Genomic DNA, 23,145 nt, shown 5'->3' with positions numbered 1-23,145 from the left:
CTACAGCCGGGTCACTGCTAAAATTACCAACTCCATTAGAGTCTTAAAAAGAAAACACTCTGGTGCAGAGGGAGAATGGAAGATGTTTTGCATTAACTCTTAGCTCCGAACAGATTCCATTTTCACTGTGCACCACATAAAAGGGGACATCTGCCCTGGTCTTCTCTGCATTGGCTTTAGCAGGAAGCCTTTATTCTTTGCTCACAGCTTCTAAAAGGCAACACCACAAGGGTTTTCAATGACTGCATTGCTGTTTAAGGCTGAGGGGCAATTACATTTGAGCATCCAGTCTTACTGGTGAAAGTGAGACCTCAGGAGAGCGTATTTAGACAGTAGAAAAACATTGCTAAAGCACAAGAGCTCAAAGGGTGGCCCAAGTTAGTTAAATCGAAGCTCATTTCCTTTGCCAATCATTGAACAGAAGCTGTTGCTTTAATGGACCTTGAGCCAATGGCTTTTCTTTTTTTATTATTATTATAATTTTTTATTATAGGTGCTAGTCGTCACGTATAAAGCCCTTCATGGTATTGGACCTGGGTATTTGAGAGACTGCCTGCTGCCAATCACCTCCACTAGACCGATTAGATCCCACAGATTAGGTCTCCTCCGAATTCCATCCGCCGGCCAGTGCCGACTGGCGACTACCCGGAGGAGAGCCTTCTCTGTGGCTGCTCCGACCCTCTGGAACGAACTCCCCGTGGAGATTCGAACCCTCACCACCCTCCAGGCCTTCCGCAAAGCCCTTAAAACCTGGCTGTTCCGACAGGCCTGGGGCTAAAGAGCTGTTGCCCCCGTCTCGAATGGTATGACTGTTGTGTGTTTTTAAATTATGTATTGTTATGTTTCGTCTTTTTATTTTCTGTCTGTACCCCTCTTCCCTGATTTGAACTGTGAGCCGCCCTGAGTCCCCTTCGCGGGAAAAGGGCGGCATATAAATATAATAAAATCAAAAATCAAATTTTAAACACATAAGTACATCAACAGAAACAAACACATGACTTAAAAACAACATAGGAACAATAAGTTCCATCGTATATCATACAGCAGTTCCGCATCGGTTTCTTTGCAGTTAGCGTTTTCCCTTCTATACATTTCTATCTTGCGTTCATAATCTCCTTATTCGTTATCCATTTTTATGTACAATTCTATATTTATTTATACTTAGCTACTTATGACCAAATATTATTTACCTATATTGTGCTTTATATTTTTACTGCCATTGGCTTTTCTAATAGGATGCATTTGTTAGATGCCTTGGACAAGCCCACTTGAGAAGAGGATGATATGCACCAGGGGTGAAATGCTACTAGTTCAGGTCGCTTCACCCAAACTGGTAGTAAAAAATGCTACCGGTTCGCCCAAACCGGTAGTTAAAAAAATATATATGCTAAAAAAAGTTTTTTAAAAAAGTTCCGACGATCACGATCATTGTCGCACAGCTGATCATCAGAACTTTTTAAAAACATTTTTAGTGGTTTTTTTAACTACCAGTTTGCCCAAACCGATAGTAAAAAAAAAAATGCTTTAAAAAAGTTTTTAAAAGTTCCGACGATCAGCTGTGCAACAATCAGTTGTTTGACGCAATTTATATTCACTAGAAAGCAGGAAATCCTTGCTGTTCTACTTCCCTTTGCAGGCTGAGAAAAGGCTTCTTAGTGCCTTGCAGGCGAAGCATTTGGCACGCATGTAGAAGACTTCACCCCTGATTTGCACCTCATTTTTTTTTCTTAAATTTACCTTTTTAAAAAAACCCAAACCTGAGCTGCTTCTAAAAGTAGGATCCAACCTTTACATTGGACGCACACAAAAATCATAAGCACAGATATGTGGAGTGGCAAATAGAGATAACTGGAGCTATCATTTAATTTAAATTGGAACTCAGCTACCGGATTCGGACTTGTTCAGAATCACTTATGTGACACCTACTTTCAAAAGAATGTGACAGTGCAGGGATGGTTGACGTTAAAGCACAGAGGAATGGGAAATGTTCAAGGCATTCTTTCATGCAACAGCCCAAGATGCCAAGGATCAAGAAACTTTGTAACTTTAATAAAATTTGTATGCCTGTTGTAATATGGTTCCTTGTGTAGGTGTGTGTCCTCCATGGCCTAGTTCATACTAGGGCCTGCAGAGTCACGCTGAATCACACAGGAGACAACTGGCTCCGAGAAAGCCATAACATCCTGATAGTGAATAACATAACATTCTGAGATGTGCCCTACCATTGACGTCCAGGATTTGACCATATATAGAGAGAACTTTCCTGAAGCAGTAGATTAGAAATTGTACTTTTACAGGCTGTTTTCTATCACATGTTATTGCTCCTCCTGCCTTTGTCCTGTCTCAATAAAAGGGGCTCTCAGGTTCTCATCTGGGTCGCTCCATCCCGAGAAAGTTCGTGTCCTGTCTTTTCTCAACATTGGCCTCATGGACGACCCACGGGAATTTCACATATGCCGCCCACTCCCTAGGCTCACAACAAAACAAAGACTTGGAATATTAAAAATACAATTGTTTAAAACAAAATCACCATTCAGTCACGTGGGGCTGGAATATTACTCAACAGCCCCAGGCCTGCCGGAACAGCCAGGTTTTGGTCGCTTTACGGAAGGCCGGGAGAGTGGTAAGGGTCCGGATCGCCGCGGGTAGCTCGTTCCATAAGGCCGGCGCAGCTACAGAGAAGGCCCTCCCTCGGGGGGCTGCCAGCCGGCATTGTCCAGTCGATGGCACCCGGAGGAGGCCCAACCTCCAACCATGTGATCTTATTGGTCATTGGGAGGTAAATGGCAGGAGGCGGTCTCTCAGGTAGCCAGGTCCAATACCATGTAGGGCTTTAAAAGTAACGACTAGCACCTTGAAGCGGATCCAGAGACCAATGGGGAGCCAGTGCAGCTCGCGGAGGATAGGTGTAACATGGGTGTATCTGAGTACACCCATTATCGCTCGCGCGGCTGCATTCTGGACCAACTGCAATCTTTGAACACTCTTCAGGGGCAGCCCCATGTAGAGCGCGAAACCTAAATCCTGCTATCAGCATTTACAAACCAGGACACTTTCCCAATGCGCTAAAGAGAAATAAGTAGCACATAGGTGGGTTTAACCAATTTCTCTATGATTCTCGTCTCTTCTCCTCCCCATCCCAAATTCTGTTACAACTGTGACTTGACACTGATTTTTTTTGTATTGTAATGTTTAATATTTGGAAAGCAACAAAAATGATTAGGGAAGAGGAGGAACTGGGTATGTCTAGTTTAATGGGGAAAAAAAGGACTAGGGGTGACATGATAGCAGTGTTCCAATATCTCAGGGGTTGCCACTAAGAAGAGGGAGTCAAGCTATTCTCCAAGGCACCTGAGACAGAGGTGGGTTCCTACCAGTCCGCACCAGTTCGGTAGAACTGTTTCGTCAAATCTACCAAACCGGTTAGAAGAGGTTCCACCAGTGGACCCGGAAAGCAGGCCACACCTACAGAAGAGGTTCCAAAATTTTTTGAAACCCACCACTGACCTGAGCGTAGAACAAGAAGCAATGGGTGGAAAACTAATCAAGGAGAAAAGCAACTTAGAACTGAGGAGAAATTTCCTGACAGTTAGAATAATTAATCAGTGGAACGACTTGCCTCCAGAAGTTGTGAATGCCCCAACACTGGAAGTTTTAAATGAGATTAGACAAACATTCATCTGAAATGCTATTGGGTTTCCAGCCTGGCTCAGTTGTGTCCAGCTCTCTTTTAGAAAAGGCTGACCACCTATTTGTCTTACAGAAATTTTTTAAAAAAAACATCTGGGCTAGGATAAGGAATGCATCAGTTTCCATTCTCTAAGAATCTCCCTGAAAGAAATCCATCATAATAATATTCCCAGAGATTCTTCAGGCAGGCTTCGTGAGCTGCCCTTAAAAGCTTTAATCAAACTTGTTTCCCAAAATTCTTGTCGATTCTGTGAATGTGTGTAATGTGTGTGTATACATCATATATTCTGTGAAAAAAAAGACTAATCAGCACACTAGATATCAGTTCTTAGTTCTGCTCCCAACCGGCATGAACAATTCCAAAAAAATTAACAATTGGCTCTTGCTAAGCCAGTAGAAGCCAATTCAGCCCAGCACATTGCATATTGACTGATTAAGTGTCATAAAGTAGATTTTGATTTCTAGTGGCCACACAGAGAGATTTTCTCCGTGAACCACTGCATATACATTTTCATTGTAAACCACTTGGAAATGTTCTAATCAGAATATAGCAATAGCAATAGCAGTAGACTTATATACCGCTTCATAGGCCTTTCAGGCCTCTCTAAGCGGTTTACAGAGAGTCAGCATATTGCCCCCAACAATCTGGGTCCTCATTTTACCCACCTTGGAAGGATGGAAGGCTGAGTCAACCCTGAGCCGGTGAGATTTGAACCGCTGACCTGCTGATCTAGCAGTAGCCTGCAGTGCTGCATTTAACCACTGCGCCACCTTGGCTAACTGGTTTCAATGAAGAGCTGAATATGCATTCCTTGTTTTTATTGCCTTCCATCCTAAGATGTCTTTCTTATAATCGTCCTGCTATATTTGCATTAAAAGTAGGGATTTTGAGATTCTACATTGGGAATGGACCCCCAATAAGAAGTTGGTTCAGCTACTTATTTTGCATCCGTTGCTACTCTGCTGTTGCTCACTTTTCTATTTGGTAAATGCCTGGATTAATCCAGGTTTAATCAGCTTTGTTCCTCCTGAAATGCAGACACTTATATAGGCAAGTACATTAGTTAGCCTCTACACCTCGTCAGTTAGAAAGATGAAAAGTTGTGTGAATTCCATTAATGTTTATGTTAGGCGTGTGGAATGCTTACCCCCTTAAAACATTAAAGACCACTGAATAGAAAGGGAGGAAGCAATTTAATGCATATATTTGTTTCAACCCAGGGGGAAAAAAGAGGCAGCAGATATGAGTTTATTTCTTAAAGTCACGTATATTCCATGGAAGTATAAAATTACTCATTGTAGCAGACTACATATTAAAGTTACATGTTTAAGCCTGCAATAACAAGAAACTTTTGCAGCCTTGCCTCAAGGTGAAAGAGATCTCTTCTATATTATTTTTTGCTTCCTGAAGTTGTTAAGAGACAATCAGAAGAAAATCATAGGTACCTGAGGAAAAATTATAGAAAGCCTAAACAAAGCTGTGCTTGGCCAGAACTTATGTGTTTGTGTATTAATTTGAGGCAGTAGGAATAAATCCTGCACCTGTATCAATCATGACAGCTAAATCAGAATAGATAACATAACAGATTATAGACTGTTATATACTACAGTGTTCTGACCCCCCTTCTCCGCTCGTCCAATGACAACAGGCAGACAAACTTAAAAGGAAATAACTTTATCAGTCCTTGGCTCAGACCGCCTGCGAGCCCAAAATGAACATAAATAAAGTTTCTGGCAAGAAGATAACAGAATGGAAAAACAAAGCTCTTACAGTACCAAGTTTTCAAGAAGCAAAATCACTTCTCCAGGTGTCTCACAAACTCAAACAGGATCGGAACTGAATTCTCCATAAACGAACGATGAACGTTGACTTCTGCAACCAGGGCGTGCCACCATCCATCCTTTTATCTCCAGAAGATGATACTAACAAGCCACAGCTGCATTGTTAATCCTGCATCCCGACTCAACTCACAGCAAACTTCTGCTGAGTCACAACACTACAGTATATTAGTGGTGAGTTGAAAACGGTACACCCCAGTACGGGTGTACCGGTGCCTGCCAGGAGCACTGGGTACCGTTCCAGTATGGTGCTGTGGAGGGCCCACTCACCCGAGCTCCTTACCTGTATTTGAGCTCTTCGGTGCTTCCGTGCACATGCATGGAATTTCCATTGCCTGTGCGATGCTCCGCCAAGCAGCTGGAGCATCACGGATGCATCGCAGGGGCATCATTGATGTAAGGACACATATGCATGCTATGCACATGTGCACATGCTGCATGCATGCATATGGGGGATTCCGAGGCCCGTTGCACTGTGCCGGTTGCAACATGATCCGGAACTCAACACTGTACTATGTAATAGTTATGCTTATATCCACAAAAATCTCACAAATTGCTCACAATGCGATTCTATGTGCTCTACATTTTATTTTACAGGAAATAATGAAACCATAGATCTTGGAATACGGATAGTGCTTAATGTACAGCTATAACTGAGCCCAAAATTTCTGTTGCTGAGTGAAACATTTCTTAAATGAATTTTGCCCAATTTTATGAACTTTCTTGCCGCAGTTGTTAAGAGAATCACTGTAGTTGTTAAATTAGTCACATAGTTGTTAAATGAATCTGGTTTCCCTGTTGACTTTGCTTGTCAGGAGGTCGCAGAAGCTGATCACATGACCCCAAGACACTGCATCCGTCATAAATACGAGTCAGTTGCTTAGCATCTGAATTTTGATCATGTGATCACGGGGATGCTGCAACCAGTCCTAAGTGTGAAAAATGGCCATGTTACTTTTTTTAGTGCCATTGTAATTTCGAATGGTTGTTAAATGAACTGTTGTAAGTTGAGGACTACCTATACCTTGAAAGAGTTCCACTTGGTGAGCAAGGGGAAAACATGAATTCGTGATTTATAGGTTTGATGATATAACCTTACGGAGAAAGGAGAAAATAGAAGTGCATCTATAACTGCTGTCAAAAAGACTAGATTCTATATTCCATTGGGGGAAAAAATTTAACACAATAAAAACAATACCAGTATTAGAAAAGAAACAAAGGATGTTTAAAAAAAGTGAATAAGCAAAAAAGAAAAGAGAAAATGAAAAAGAAGAAAGCTTCATAAAAGAGCAGAATTCAGTCCTTTAGATATCTATATCTATATCTATATCTATATCTATATCTATATCTATATCTATATCTATATCTATATCTATATCTATATCTATATCTATATCTATATCTATATCTATATCTATATCTATATCTATATCTATATCTATATCTATATCTATATCTATATCTATATCTATATCTATATCATCTATATCTATATCTATATACATACCTATATCTATATACATATCTATATCTATATCTATATCTATATCTATATCTATATCTATATCTATATCTATATCTATATCTATATCTATATCTATATCTATATCTATATCTATATCTATATCTATATCTATATCTATATCTATATCTATATCTATATCTATATCTATATCTATATCTATATCTACATCTACATCTACATCTATATCTATGTATCTATATCTATGTATCTATATCTATGTATCTATGTATCTCTATCTCTATCTCTATCTCTATATCTATATCTATATCTATATACATATACATCTGTATCAATATCCATATGCATATCCATATCTATCTATATCTATTTAAAACCGATTCTGAGGGCGTGGCATGGCTTGGTGGGCGTGGCAGGGGAAGGATACTGTAAAATCCCCATTCCCTCCCAACACCAGGGTAAGATTACTGCAAAATCCCCATTTCCTACCGATCAGCTGGGACTCGGGAGGCAGAGAATAGATGGGGGCATGGCCAGCCAGAGGTGGTATTTGCCAGTTCTCCGAACTACTCAAAATTTCCGCTACCGGTTCTCCAGAACTGGTCAGAACCTGCTGAATACCACCTCTGATATACGCTCAATAGAATACATATATTCTATTGGAGAATTTTTTTAACAAAATCAAAGCAAATTAAAAGCAACAATTTCTTTGTTTCACTAGATGCCATTAACCCCAAGGCATAAAGTCTTGAAGGAGATTCTTGCCTGTTTTTAGTTAAATTTGCCAAACAGAATATGCTCAACGCAAACTCCAATTTTTGCTTTCTGACTTTCTTGATAGGAGAGCTTCTAGCTTTATATGAGGTTCCCTAAACCACAAACCATGAAGATACAATGTCATCTATAATACTTGACAACTCTACTAAAAAACGGGGAGGGAGGCGAGGGTCGTGGTTTGTGGTCCTGTCACAATATATTCTTTCCTTTGAAAGTCTCCTAACACACTTGTCTGAGTTTAATGCAGTACTCCTCACAATCAGACACTGGGTCAAATGTTGAGAAAGGAACACGTTGTTTTCCAACGGAATATAATGTGGAACTTTGGTTTAATAACAACAAAGAATTATTCAACCAACACGCTCTGGCATTAAGAAAAGAGAAGGATCGTATTTCAAAAACATACGATTATTGGACCAGTAAAAGAGATGGGGAAGGATGAGATCACAGTGCTGACTCCTGAGTTCAAAGTTATATCTGAAGCACCTTCTAACAACTACAATTAGCCTAGCCTCTAATTTGCAAAGTTTGTTTCCAAACTGTCGGAAACTTAAAAGATTAAGTCATGGCTTTCTGCATAAATTTACCAGCGCTTAAGAACTCACTGTCACAGCCTCTTTTAATTATACTGCAAATATTACTATAGATAGACCTTGCTTAATAGTAATTGGGAGTGGAATTTGTCGCTAAGTGATACAGTCATAAAGGGAACCATCATGCGACTGTATCCCTTAGCAACTGCAATCCCAACACTACCCATTGCTGTCGTTATGTAAGAATTGTTAAGTGAGGATCTCACATGACTGTGACCTGTAACTTCCTGACAGCTTCCAAACAACAAAACCAATCAATGGGGAAACCAGCAGGAAGTCGGAAGTCCCGGGAGGCTTGCAAGAAGGCTGGTGGGAAAGTGCTATGAAGTGCAGCTTGGTGGGGGAGGGCAAGGCTGAGTAACTGCAGACAAGAGTAGGAAGAAGCACTGTGGTGCAGAGAGTGGGGGAGGGGAAGGAAGGGAGCTGTGCTGGGTGTATGAATGCAGGGAGGCATTGGATGGGAACTCAGAAGTGGTATTCTACCTGTAGCAGAAATCGTGGGTGACCCTGTCCCCCACCTCTATGGCATCCCATTTAGGCACTTTTTTTCGCCCAAAGCGCATCATGGAAGGCTGAGCGCATGCACGGAGGTGCATGCTCACATTTGCAAACTGGTAGGGAAGGGAATACCACCCCTGGGGAAACTACGTAAATGTGTGAGTGCAGACAGGTGGATGTACACTACGGAGTCCAGGTAGAGGGTGCTTCTAGCAAGCACTAGGTATGAGATTCTTGGAATCTCATTCTCCATAATGCACGTCCCAGGAGAAAAATCAGTGTGAATGACTAACAGGAATATTCTGACCCCCCTCGTCCCACACCAACATACTCCGAGCCAAAGATAAGTTACGGCACTTAATTAACAGACAGACAGGTCCTTGGTAGCAATCCAGCACAGATAAGCCGTGGTAGCAATCCAGCCTGCCAAGCTCACAATAGTGTTCTCCGACATTAGTTCCTGCGTTGACTTCTGCAAAAGGGAAGTGTGCACAAACAGTCCTTATTATGGTCTGGAGAGGGGCCTAATGACCACCAGCTGAGTGCAATTACCTCCTGTAATTGCGTAATTGTTCCTGACGCCTATTAGCTCTTCGGTGCCGGACATCCAGGAACAACTCACTGCTGGCATCCGGATCACTCTCCCTTGTCTCCTCCCCACTGGTCCAAGGCTCAGGCGCCTCCTGGTGGCCAACCAGCCTCTCTGCGCCCTGCTCGGAGTCGGAACCCTGTCCAGGGTCCTCCACATCCTCCAGAGCCGACTCATAGGGCTCCTCACTGTCAGAGTCTGGTGGCAGCTCCAACGGCTCCTGCTGGGCCTCAACACAGGAGTAACTTGTGACCTTCCCTGCCAGCTTTCCCATTGACGTATCTTATGGGGATCCAGAAGAGAAGGCCTCAAATGGCAATTATGGGACTGCAGGATGGGGCAACTATTGTAAGTGCAAGCTGGTTGCCAAGCATTCAGATTACAATCATGTGACTGGGGGAGGTTGCTGGGACATTAAAACTTGGACAAGTCATACATATTGCTCATTGAGTGCCATCACAACTTCGAACAATTGCTGGTTGAGTAGTGTAGCTGAAGAGTACTTTTAATAACTTTAACTGATTAAGGAACATTAAGAAAAAATTGTGGGATCAAACCAAAGTTTCCCAGAGCTTCCAACAAGATTTTTTTTTATTGTCGCTTTATTACATTAATAACTAGTCTCCATCCACTCGTTCATGTTCGTAAGCAATTGTTGTTCAGAATATAATTTTGATTATTAGCCACCTGGTTTATTTCTCAAATTCCCACTTAAGGCTACATTGATGTAAATGTATTGGTTGCATCAACTGAAAATAAAATGAGAACCTTTGAACTGGTTACCAGAAAAAATAAAGTTAAACGACTGATAAATGCTGAAAATCCACCCCACGTACATTCATGTATATGTATACACAACGTAATGTTTACACTCACTTACCTGGGTACAATTGCTTAGTGGGGGCACTGAGCTGTGCATTTTTTGAAACTCTGTAGGCAACATCTGATCCTTTGGAATTCTTTCTGTTTATGCAAATTCCTGATGTTTTTGATATTCCTTCTGGAGATTTGTGAAATTCTAATGCTTTCAGTACGTCAACTGGTTCAGCTGAAACATAAGGGGGAAAAAAAGAATTTAGAATATTCATAGTATTACCTATCCTTTAAAAGGGGGGGGGGGCGTTTATATGGAGTTCTGTATCATTTCTCATACTATGACGAAAAAACTCTAAGCAATCTCAGTGATCCAGCCACAAGGTCAACCTTGGTCCACAAAATTAATTCTATCATAATTCCTGAAGGCCAATAAAATATTGACTTGAGCATTAACAGGCTGCTCTCTGCCTGGTCTGCAGATAAATTGTGAATTGACACCAGAAATGCGAACACCTATAGAGCGAAGTGTCTACACCTCATTTTTTCTTTATTTTTTTTAATCAAATACTTTTTTATTTTCCATTTTCATAACATGCAATCACATGTATACTATTACATAGCCAATATCCTATTGTATTAAATAGTAATTACATCAGTTCCCCTTGTCATCAACGCCCATTATTAGCTCTTCTGCTCTCCATACACCTCTTTCTTCTGCCTCTCTCCTACCTCGTTTCTTCCCTCCATCATCCTTTCCTACTCTACTTCCCCTTCCTTTCTCCTTCTCCTCTCTCTACATTCCACTCCTCCTTATCCTCCTCATCTTCCCCCCTTACCCTCTCTCCTATCCCTCTCTTCCCATCTTTCTTCTCTCTTCTATTTCCCACCTCATTTTTTCAATGGCGCATTTGTCATCACACATACATTAAAGAGAAAAATGAAATATAAATCTATTCTTTAGTTATCACACACATATTCTTACAACCAAAAAGGCAAAATACTGCTTGTGCCCTTGATATGATCCTCTAGTATAACTTGGCTAATGTCTTCTAGTTGGTCAACTGGCTATTTTTGAGAATGAACCTGAGTCTTTTCCCCCCCACCACTCTTGAATGCCCTGAGTTTTGTACTGTTCCACTCCGTAGCCAATCCAAACCCTTACAACAATAGCTCATGACATCACTTCCTGAAAAACACCTTTCATGGCAGACTTGAATGAAGACTTGAAAGAATTAAGTCCATCTTAAAGATAAAAATCATTTAATTACTTAATTGTCTAATGCAACCCTGATAGGCCAAGAATCTGGATAACAACCCCAGCTCTAAACAATGTGTAAAACATGTTAATGCCAATAAAAACAAGGAAACATTCAAAGAGGTTAATGAAATTGTCAGGCACAAAAGTTCAAGTCCCTACGTGAAAATCCAGTTAAACTGATTTTCGTCAGAGCATCATCCAGAACACTGATTATTTTACCTAGTTTGGCCAATTAAATATCTGCACGAAAACAGAGAGCACCAAGGATCCATCCTTTGAAACCCTGAGCTACAAATATTGTCCTTTCAAAGTTTAATGAATTTATATGCTGCCCAATCCCGAAGGACTCCGGGCGGCTTATATAAAACAATTCTAAAAAAGAATACTAAAAAATTTAAAATAGAGAGGAAAGCAAGATAAAAACACACCATGCACTCAACCTTAGTGGGGCTGGACCTCATTCATGAGGTCAACAGCCCCAGGCCTGCCGGAACAGCCAGGTCTTAGTAGACTTACGGAAGGCCGAGAGAGTGGGGAGGCAACTTTATTGGTGCCTCGTAGATTTCAATAAGATCAGCCATGAGAGGCCAAGTTTCTTGACAGTTTGCTCATCAAAAATAGTTTGCTTAGCTGAAGGGAGATTTGAATCTTCTGAAACAGCCTCTAAAGGAACCTGACACTTCATAGGTATACTGGATTACTATTCCTTCATCTGGGAAGATTGGGAGTTATGGCCTGAACCATCAGAAAAATGTCTGATTCAGGAAACCCTCTCTACAATAAGAAAACTGGGAAGGCCTGGATTCTGTCAGAATGTACTTGTTTCCTGTAATTCTGAGGCAGGAGGAATTGTTAACTATGTGGTAGGTGAGAGTTTTAGGAAGACTGGGAGCAAAACAAATTTGGGAGGCAAGAACAAAGTGACCGCTAGCATCATCTCCAGGAAAGCCAGGGGTGGGTTCCTGCCAGTTCTAACCTCTTCTATAGAAGAGGTTCCACAAATCTACAGTGCCATTTAGAACCGGTTCCAGCTCCCTCCCTCTGCCCATCCGCACATCATCAAGATGGAGAGTGAGAGGAGGAATTCTGGGAGTTGAAGTCCACAAGTCTTAAAGCTGTCAAGTTTGAACATCCCTGGGTTTTTTTTCCCCTAAAGGATTAGGGGTGCAAGGTTCTTGTAACTTGACAGCTTTAAGACTTGCACGCTTCAATGCCAGAGTTCCTGAGCCAACGTGACTGGAGGAGGAATTCTGGGAGTTGAAGTCCACAAGTCTTAAAGCTGTCAAGTTTGAACACCCCTGGGCATTTTTTTTCTAAAGAGTTAGGGGTGCAAGGGTCTTGTAACTTGACAGCTGTAAGACTTGCGTGCTTCAAATGCCAGAGTTCCTGAGCCAACATTTTAGTTGCTAAGCAAGAGCGTTGTTAAGTGAGTTTCACCACATTTTACAAGTTGACCACGCCCACCCAGTCACATGGCTTCCAAGCCACCTCCACTCGGTCACATGGCTGACAAGCCATTCCCACCTGGTCACATGGCTGGCAAGCCACTCCCACAAAGCAGGCCACACCTACAAAAGAGGTTCCAAAAAAATTTGAAGCCCACCACTGAGGAAAGGGGAAGGGTTGGAGGGGAAGATGGCCGAAGCATGCTTGCTGTTTCCACAATTAACATTTTCAAAATGAAAAAAAAAGGAACAGAGTGAGGAAAGAGCGAAAAGCCAGCCCTTGCTGCTATACTAAGCAACTCCTTCCTTGGGTACTCATGTCATTTGATGGCCAAAGCTGTCAAACTATCTCACTAACTGAGCTAGCAATAGCAATAGCAATAGCAGTTAGACTTATATACCGCTTCATAGGGCTTTCAGCCCTCTCTAAGCGGTTTACAGAGTCAGCATATTGCCCCAATAACAATCCGGGTCCTCATTTTACCCACCTCGGAAGGATGGAAGGCTGAGTCAACCCTGAGCCGGTGAGATTTGAACAGCGGAACTGCAGAACTGCAGTCAGCTGAAGTAGCCTGCAGTGCTGCATTTAACCACTGCGCCACCACGGCTCTCTGGCAAGTGGACAATCTTTTCAGGAGAATCCAACTTCCAACATCTTCCAGACCTTCTGCAATAATAATGGTTTCCCTCTTGTGGAACCAGGAACTTCTAGTAGAAAAGCTACTTATTGTAATAAACAGTCCTAAAACCTCACTTTCAGAACATTTTATTCACCAGCTACATTTCTAGCAGACAGGAGACCCAAATCAGATAAGCAAAAGAAGAGGTGAAACCTCAACAGAAAAGCTGGGCTATATTGAGCATATAATTGCAAGTACTAAGGCAATTACATAATTGCCAAGAATTAAGATAACATTAAATCTGTCAAAATTCAATGAATACACACGCTTTCTACAGTTGCCAACATTTTTCTCTTAATACTATAAGAATCTACATTAAACCCATCAAAACCACATTAAAGCTACCCCTATACCATTTGATTGAAGCGTTCCTATAGGACCAAAATGACTACATGTCAATTTACTTGGAATTAGGGCTTACAGGGTGCAAACTAAGCAAAAAAAAAAAAACATTGTTAATTTGGTTTTGGATTAGCTTGTGTTTCAATTCAGTCGTCTGTGATTTATTCAACAAATCATGGGAAAAGATGGGCTTGTATTATGAATGAATGCATAATTAGTGCAATCATTGAGGCTGGCCCCAGATACTTTATGCCCTAAGTGTATTGTTCTATAAATATTTATTTGGAAGAAGGAGACCACGAAACTAGTAGAACCTAGTTGTGAGACACTATGGACAGGATGTACTGCAAGGATATTGGCACGATCATATAGGTAGACATATTTAATTGCATTATTTCTATTACAAACATGGATACATGATGCAACATTTTATATCTTGTTGCCACTGTTCTAGCTACGAGTACCACAGATCATGAGATTAAAAGATGGTACCAATTATTCATTCCCTGATCTGGCTATTCTCAATTATAGAACAGCAGGAAGGACCTCAGATGTCTTCAGAAAAATAAAGTTTCTAGAAAGTTACCCTCAGAGAACGCAGTGTACATACCATTTAGGAAATTATGATATAGTATACAGGACAGGAGTGGGTTCCTGCCAGTTCTAACCTTTTCTATAGAAGAGGTTCCACAAATCTACCGTGCCGTTTAGAACCGGTCCCAGCTCCTTGCCCCCCGCCTGTCCGCACATCATCAAGATGAAGAGCGAGAGGAGGAATTCTGGGAGTTGAAATCCACAAGTCTTAAAGCTGTCAACTTTAAACACCCCTAGGGTTTTTTTCCCCTAAATGGTTAGGGGTGCAAGGGTCTTGTAATTTGACAGCTTTAAGACTTCCGTGCTTCAATGCCAGAGTTTCTGAGCCAACATTTTGGTTGCTAAGCAAGAACGTTGTTAAGTGAGTTTCACCACATTTTACAAGTTGGCCACGCCCACCCAGTCACACGGCTGGCAAGCCACTCCCATCCAGTCACATGGCCGGCAAGCCACTCCCACAAATCAGGCCACACCTACAGAAGAGGTTCTAAAAAAAAATTTGAAACCCATCACTGATACAGGAGTATGGAGACAGTTTTACAGAATGCAAGAACTATTAAGTAAAGTTTAATTTAGATTGGGTAAGGAAGACAGGGTGAGGAAAAAATCTCAAGATAACCATGACTTGGTTCTATTTGATATAAGAGGAAGCAGAGGGATATAGGTTTCCAGGGTTCTGCTATCCAGAGGTGGCATTCAGCCGGTTCAGACTGGATTGGGCAAACTGGTAGCAGAGATCGGTGGGCCCACCCCCGCCCACCTGCCCCGGCTCTGTGCCATCCTATTTAGCCATGTTTTGGGGGTTAGGCACATGTGCAGAAGGCGCGTGCACAAGCAAAGCGTATGCACGGAAGGCCAGGCACATGCGCAGAAGGTGCACATGTGTGAAGTGAGCATGTCCACACACAGTGAACTGGTGGTAAAAATAAGTGAAACTTGCTATCACACATATATCAATAAAATAAAAGTTCTACTAATCCTTGTATTGACTGCTGCCTGGCCTGTATTCCTGAATGAGCTCTCTCTCTCTCTCTCTCTCTCTCTCTCTCTCTCTCTCTCTCTCTCTCTCTCTCTCTCTCTCTCTCTCTCTCTCTCCCTCCCTCCCTCCCTCCCTCCCTCCCTCCCTCCCTCTCTCTCCCTCTCTCTCTCTCTCTCTCACACACACACACACACACACAAACACACACAGAGAGAGACAAAGCTATCTACAAGATTTCTTCAAAAGATAAGAAAACATTCTGTAGTAAATCACATGACTCCCATTAACATAGATAAACCTATTTCCTAGATGAGGACTCAAATCTAACAGACACAGTTCAGCTAGATAACTTTTTTTTTTATTGGAAAGAAGAATGAACCCAGATTAAACAATTCATTGCCTAGTGCGAGGATAAGAATGTAAGTTACATTCATAGCTCTAGTAGTAGAAACCCATATTTATTTCTGATCTTTCTATGACTGTATGGTGGGCTTAAAGCTGAGCAGATACTAATTATCTATAGAACCAACGATTCAGGTCTAAGAAATATTACCTGTTAGTTTATTTATCACAATAGTGATCAATTGGTAATAAATATCAGGAAAAGTGGAAAAAAGAAAGGACTTCTACCCAATGAAAAGGAAAATTGATGCATTAATAGACAAACTACCCCTACTTGTAGAAACTTGTGGGGTTGACGTTGAGTTTGGTCTGGGGATAAATTCAATAAATCTTATTTCTTTTATTTCAGTCAGTATTTCCATTTTATGTTACCTGCACATATACAAGCCAGACTTTTGACTTTTATCCTTCAGTCCATACTTCTTTCATTAAAAAAAATGAAGCATAATGTACATTAATATCAATTAGTACAAGATCCAAATCACTGTAGACCAAGCCTGGAACAACATAAAACATAAGAATAATTTTAATGGAGTAACTCAAGATCGAGCTAGCATTTCCATTAATGGTCTAAAAGCATCACCTTTTAGAGTTTATTAATAACAGTTACTCTTTAGTGCAAGATCATGTTTCTATGTTTATACAGCAGTCAAGCCAAGGAGACAGTCTTCCATACAACTTTTCATTTGGGCTTTGAATGCATTATCTAGGAAGATACATGCAATATGATCTCAGTATGTATTTAGTAAACCAATGCTTAAAGGTAAAGGTTCCCCTCGCACATAGGTGCTAGTCATTCTCAACTCTAGGGGGCGGTGATCATCTATGTTTCAAAGCCGAAGAGCCAGCGCTGTCCAAAGACGTCTCCGTGGTCATGTGGCTGGCATGACTCAATGCCGAAGGCGCATGGAACGCTGTTACCTTCCCACCAAAGGTGGTTCCTATTTTTCTACTTGCAGTTTTACATGCTTTCGAACTGCTAGGTTGGCAGAGGCTGGGACAAGTAACGGGAGCTCACTCCGTTATTTGGCACTAGGGATTCGAACTGCTGAACTGCCAACCTTTCTGATTGACAAGCTCAGCGTCTTAGCCACTGAGCCTTAACTTTACATAACTGTGGCCAGCACACAAGATTGTTTAAACCAGATGTGAGGAGTGTGGAATGCAATTTGCCCATAAATAGGACCTAGTCTATTAACATTTTAGACCTTGAGGTCTAAAGAACAATGAAAATAGCCATGAAGTAGTGCCTGAACTGGAGATTCACATGCCAGGGAATGAGATTCAATGTCTCCTTGAGGTCATGCTTAGCCTAGAAATTTGCCATTAGAACTAGATGTTGTTCCTACTGCTATATTTTACAAAACAGCGAATCAGAACTACAGAAAGCTACTGTAAAATCTTCGGCAGATCCCAACACAACTCATCTCTGTTTAAAAGCACCTAGTTATACTTGATAGTGACCAGACTCTGGAACTTGAAATGGTATGAGAGAATAACCTTGGGAGACAGAACAAAGAACCACAGTGAAAGAAATGGACAGACAAGAGGGAGCTTAACCACAAAAGGAATATGACATAGCATGTTCTTGGACTATAAAGGTGACCAAAGGGGAGAAATGTACATTCAGACTTACAAGATACTTAACGTAACCTTACAATAAAGTAGAATTAGTCCATCTTCTTATGCTTTTTGTCTGGACTATCTTGAAAGGCTGACAGGACTAGTTGCTCGTTAGAACGGTTACCATATAGCCTTTACTAAGGGACGCGGTGGCTCGGTGGCTAAGACACTGAGCTTGTTGATCAGAAAGGCCGGCAATCCGGCGGTTCAAATCCCTAGCGCCACATAATGGAATAAAATCCTGTGACTTGTCCCAGCTTCTTCCAACCTAGCAGTTCGAAAGCACGTAAAAATGCACGTAGAAAAATAGGAACCACCTTTGGTGGGAAGGGAACAGCGTTCCGTGTGCCTTTGGCGTTTAGTCATGCCGCCCACATGACCACGGAGACGTCTTCGGACAGCGCTGGCTCTTCGGCTTTGAAACGGAGATGAGCACCATCCCCTAGAGTTGAGAATGACTAGCACCTATGTGCGAGGGGAACCTTTACCTTTTATCCTTGGCTAACTATTTATTTCCAAATGGTAGGAACATCCAGAGGTGATGTCTAAAGAGAAAGTTTGCCCACGGGGGTAGGGGAAACCATACTGGAGATCTATGTTTCATAGAAAGTCATTTATTACCATTACTAAATCACACTCACTTGAGAGACCGCCTACTGCCAATTACCTCCACTCGACCAATTAGATCCCATAGATTAGGCCTCCTCCGAGTTCCATCAGCCGGTCAATGTCGGCTAGCAACCACGTGGAGGAGAGCCTTCTCGGTGGCAGCTCCGACCCTATGGAACGATCTCCCCATGGAGATTCGTACCCTCACCACCCTCCAGACCTTCCGCATAGCCCTTAAAACCTGGCTGTCCCGTCAGGCCTGGGGTTAAAGACCGCAACCCACCCGAATTGTATGAATGTTGTGCTTTTAATGATGTACTGTCTTATGTGTTTAATCTGTTTGTCCTCCCTTCCTTCCAAATTGTGAGCCGCCCTGAGTCCCCCCAGGGAAAAGGGTGGCATATAAATAAACTACCTAAACCTAAACACCAGGCCGCAGTAAACATTACCTCAATAAATACTGTTAACAGTTTCCCTGAGACAAAATGCCTGGTTGATAAAAGGAAATGAAAGAGCCAACGATATCTTTTCCCTTGCACAAGCTCTCTTAAGACTTGTTGCCACCACTAGCCTTATCTCAAGTGCCCAACTAAAATAGAGTAAATTAAAAAGAGCATCAGAACATTAGCAGGAGGAATACTTAGTTAGGTCAAAAGTTAAGCAATCTTTCTCGTCCTGGTCCTTCTCCAAGAGGCTAACTCCCCAGCTCGGCATTCGTCTTACAAGGAAATCATTGAGTTCTCCGAGGTTCCCATGATTGGCTTTGATAGTAGCCAGATGGCTAAATACCCTGTACTAGAGGAGGATCTTTCCTATTTACATATGTTAAACATTGCTTCTCTTAGAGAGATTTCATTTTGCTGAAAGCGTATATTCCCCCGTGTGGGTATGCAAGAGCCAAGTTAAGTGTATGGAATGCATTTTCTTCAGGATAGGATCAGAAGAAACAGTTAAGTTTCTTTTTGTATTTGTCCTACACTCCCTCTCCCCTTTTATTGTAAGCCGCCCTGAGTCCCCTCAGGGAAAAGGGCGGCCTATAAATGTACAATAAATACCAAATACCAAATACCAAATACCAAAGTCACGAACTGATCAAGCGAGCAAGAAACATGATGTACTCAGCACTAGTAAAAAAGAAGGCAGGAATCCTAAGTCTACAAGAGACTGGACAGAAAATAAAATTGTAGCAATGTGGAGTGGTAAATCAATTACTTTTCAGATTACTTTTTGAAAGTTTGAGTTTGAGTTTTATTTAGCTTGTATGCCGCCCTACTCCTGGAAGACTCAGGGCGGCTAACAATAAGAAGGGAAGGAGGGTACAAAAATAAAAAAACAACAATTAAAAATTCAGCAACAGTCATAACATAGGATGGGGCTGGATAGTTCAACAGCCCCAGGCCTGCCGGAACAGCCAGGTCTTAGTTGCTTTGCGGAAGGCCGGAAGGGTAGTAAGGGTCCGGGGTTCCACCACAATACCGCGAAGCCCTTATCTGCGGAGACATAAGCGCAAGTGCTAATCCGCGCCGTCCGAATTGCTAAAGCAAATGCGAAGTTACCGCGCTGACCTAAGGGCGGAGGGCAAATCCGTGCCTTCTGAAGCACTCAGCCTAACCTAACCCTAAACCTAACCCTAATCCTAACCCTTACCTTAATTTAAATCGGCTTTCTGCCGCCGCGCTGTTTTAAAGCGCCCTTCTGTCGCCGTGCTGTTGTCGCAGCGGTGATGACGCGCGGTGATGACGTCGTGGCTTTAGCGACGCGGTTTTATCACCGCTATTTTGATGAGCGCGGTTTTGTCGTGCCACGAGGGTCCGGATCTCAACGGGGAGATCGTTCCATAAGGCCAGAGCAGCTACAGAGAAGGCCCTCCCCCGGGGGGTCGCCAGCTGACATTGGCCGGCAGATGGAATCCGGAGGAGGCCTAGTCTGTGGGATCTAATAGGTCTTTGGTCTTTGGGATCTAATAGGTCTCTGCAGATATGATCCTTGCACATAACGTATATCTACTGAAAAAAAGTATTTAACCCACAAAGAATATAAACCACAACACAAATAAGTCCAACTTCACAGGTTCTTGGGGAGGGGGGAGGGATTAATTTAAACAGGATTTTCTTTGGACCTTTTTTTTGGGGGGGGAGCAAAGTATTCACCTGGGCTTCGACTGAGTATAACTCTCCCTTTGTATACTCAGCCTCTGAAATGCCAGAAGCTGAAAGAAATGGGATCCAGTAGGAGTAGGACACGTTGTAAGTTCTTGCCTGAAAAGGCCCAGCAATTCCAGGGATAGGGAAAAAAAATGAAAATAGACTTGAATCAGAGGAAATACACTATTCATATTTATTCTATTTGTTAAATGTATAATTCCATCCATCTCTCTCTTCAGAGCGTCTATGGACATATGACGGAGACAGAAGCACACACACAACTGCAAAATCCAGTTACCCTACTTACTTAGCAATTGTCAGGAATGGGATTCAGTGGTGGGATATGACCGGTACACCCCGGTACAGGCGTACGAGCCAAGGTGGCGCAGTGGTTAGGGTGCAGTACTGCAGGCCACTTCAGCTGACTGCTATCTGCAGTTCAGCGGTTCTAATCTCACCGGCTCAAGGTTGACCCAGAGCCTTCCATCCTTCCGAGGTGGGTGAAATGAGGACCCGGATTGTTGTTGGGGGCAATATGCTGACTCTGTAAACCGCTTAGAGAGGGCTGAAAGCCCTATGAAGCGGTATATAAGTCTAACTGCTATTGCTATTGCTAAGTTCCAGCCTTTACAAAGTCTCAGAGGCTGTAATTGTATGGGGTGTGCACACCTCCATTTCAAAGCCAAAGAGCCAGTGCTGTCCGAAGACGTCTCCATGGTTATGTCGCCGGCATGACAAAACCAAAGGCACAAGGAACGCTGTTACTTTCCCACTAAAGGTGGTCGCTATTCGCCGTTCCTAGATTACTAAATTCCTCACTTGAATTAAAAGATGTTCTCCTGACTACAGAGTGGGGACACATGGGGTTACTTTTGAATTCTTCCAGAAGAGAGTAGGGGGAACACAAGAACCAAGCAATCTTCATGATTAATGCAGGGCTTTTGGCTTTATGAAGACTGTAGGATCAAGTTCAGGATATTAAAAACTTTATCCAAGTCATTAACATACATTTATCTGCTGAGCAAGAAAAGAAGATGCTATCCAGATGCATTTTGCAGGACTATTATTGCTGCAACTTACACGTTTCAGAGCTGGTGCCCATGTTCATCTGTATAACTTAATAATGCATCTGTGATCATCACATGTGTGTAAAGACACAACACCTCAAATTCCTATAACATCACACTTTAATTAACAAGGCTGCTCACACAGAACTTGCAATCAAGTCAGGACCAAATACTTAGATAACTGACCCTTAACTAGTATAAGGAATGTCCTTTATGCAAAGAAACAAAATTATCAAAGTGCACTAGACAAATACGGGTAAATTAATTTCGTTTACCTAAAAATTAGGTTGTTCAAGTCAAATCAACCTGTAAAGCCACGAAAGGGAACAAATTCAAATTTAATGAATTTATATGCCGCCCAAGCCCGAAGGACTCCGGGCGGCTTACAGAATACATTTCTAAAGAATATTTTTAAAAAAAATAGAGAGAAAAGCAGGTTAAAAAAGAACACATCATGCATTCAGTCTAGGTGGGGCTGGACCTCATTCATGAGGTCAACAGCCCCAGGCCTGCCGGAATAGCCAGGTCTTAGTAGCCTTTTGGAAGGCCAAGAGAGTGGGGAGGGTCTGGATCTCTGGGGGTAGATCGTTCCATAGAGCTGGGGCAGCTACAGAGAAGGCCCTCCCCCGAGGAGCCGCCAGACGACATTGTCTAGTCGACGACACCAGGAGAAGGCCCATCCTGTGTGATCTTGTCGGCCGCTGGGAGGTATGTGGCAGAAGACGGTCTCGTAGATATCCGGGTCCTAGGCCATGTAGGGCTTTAAAGGTGATAACCAGCACCTTGAAGCGTGTTCGGAGACCGATAGGGAGCCAGTGCAGCTCGCGGAGGATAGGTGTAACATGGGTGTATCTCGGTGCACCCAATATCGCTCGCGCGGCTGCATTCTGGACCAGTTGTAGTCTCCGAACACTTTTCAGGGGCAGCCCCATGTAGAGCGTGTTACAGTAGTCAAGTGACGAGGGCGTGAGTGACCATTTGAAGTGCCTCCCGGTCCAGGTAGGGCCGCAACTGGTGCACCAGGCGAACCTGGGCAAAAGGGATGTAGCACTCCTGTGTTTTGTTTCCAAGTTGGAAACAGAGTTTCCATTGATGGAAATTGTTCTTTATTTCTTTTAGTTGTTTTGTTCTTTCTTCTGCTGCTGGTTTTTAAAAAAAAATTTAGGGAATGTTTTAGTAATACTTTCAGAATATTCAGTTGCATGCCTACTTTGAAAACTCTTTTGAATGGTAGCATGCGAAGCTTTTGAGGTTAATACCTTCATGGTATTGGACCTGGGTACTTGAGAGACCGCCTGCTGCCAATCACCTCCACTAGACCGATTCGATCCCACAGATTAGGCCTCCTCCGAATTCCATCCGCCGGCCAGTGTCGACTGGTGACTACCCGGAGGAGAGCCTTCTCTGTGGCTGCTCCGACCCTCTGGAACGAACTCCCCGTGGAGATTCGAACCCTCACCACCCTCCAGGCCTTCCGCAAAGCCCTTAAAACCTGGCTGTTCCGACAGGCCTGGGGCTAAAGAACTGTTGCCCCCGTCTCAAATGGTATGACTGCTGTGTGTTTTAAATTATGAATTGTTTTGTGTCGTTTTTAATTTTTGTTTGTATCCCCCTTCCCTGGTTTGAGTTGTGAGCCGCCCTGAGTCCCCTTCAGGGAAAAGGGCGGCATATAAATAAAATAAACATTCAACATTCAAACATTCAACATTAATGGACA

The 23,145-nt window shown here is 42.5% G+C and overlaps 1 protein-coding gene across 1 annotated transcript in view; it reads right to left on the bottom strand.

The window, feature by feature from the left end:
• The window catches only part of COL11A1 (collagen type XI alpha 1 chain), a 283,501-nt gene extending 262,038 nt beyond the window's left edge, over positions 1-21,463 (bottom strand). Inside the window, exons 1-2 of the mRNA XM_087720747.1 lie at positions 21,442-21,463; positions 10,350-10,517 (exon numbers count right to left, since the gene is read on the bottom strand). Coding sequence (XP_087576873.1) covers positions 10,350-10,517; positions 21,442-21,463 — 190 coding nt within the window. The remainder of the gene's footprint in view (positions 1-10,349; positions 10,518-21,441) is intronic.
• Positions 21,464-23,145: the final 1,682 nt, after the last annotated feature.

This window comes from Thamnophis sirtalis, unplaced genomic scaffold (genome assembly GCF_051295495.1).
Source record: "Thamnophis sirtalis isolate CommonGarterSnake01/CBP01778 unplaced genomic scaffold, rThaSir2_p1.2 scaffold_7, whole genome shotgun sequence".
NCBI lineage: Eukaryota > Metazoa > Chordata > Lepidosauria > Squamata > Natricidae > Thamnophis > Thamnophis sirtalis.
This window is presented reverse-complemented; position numbering and strand designations above follow the sequence as displayed.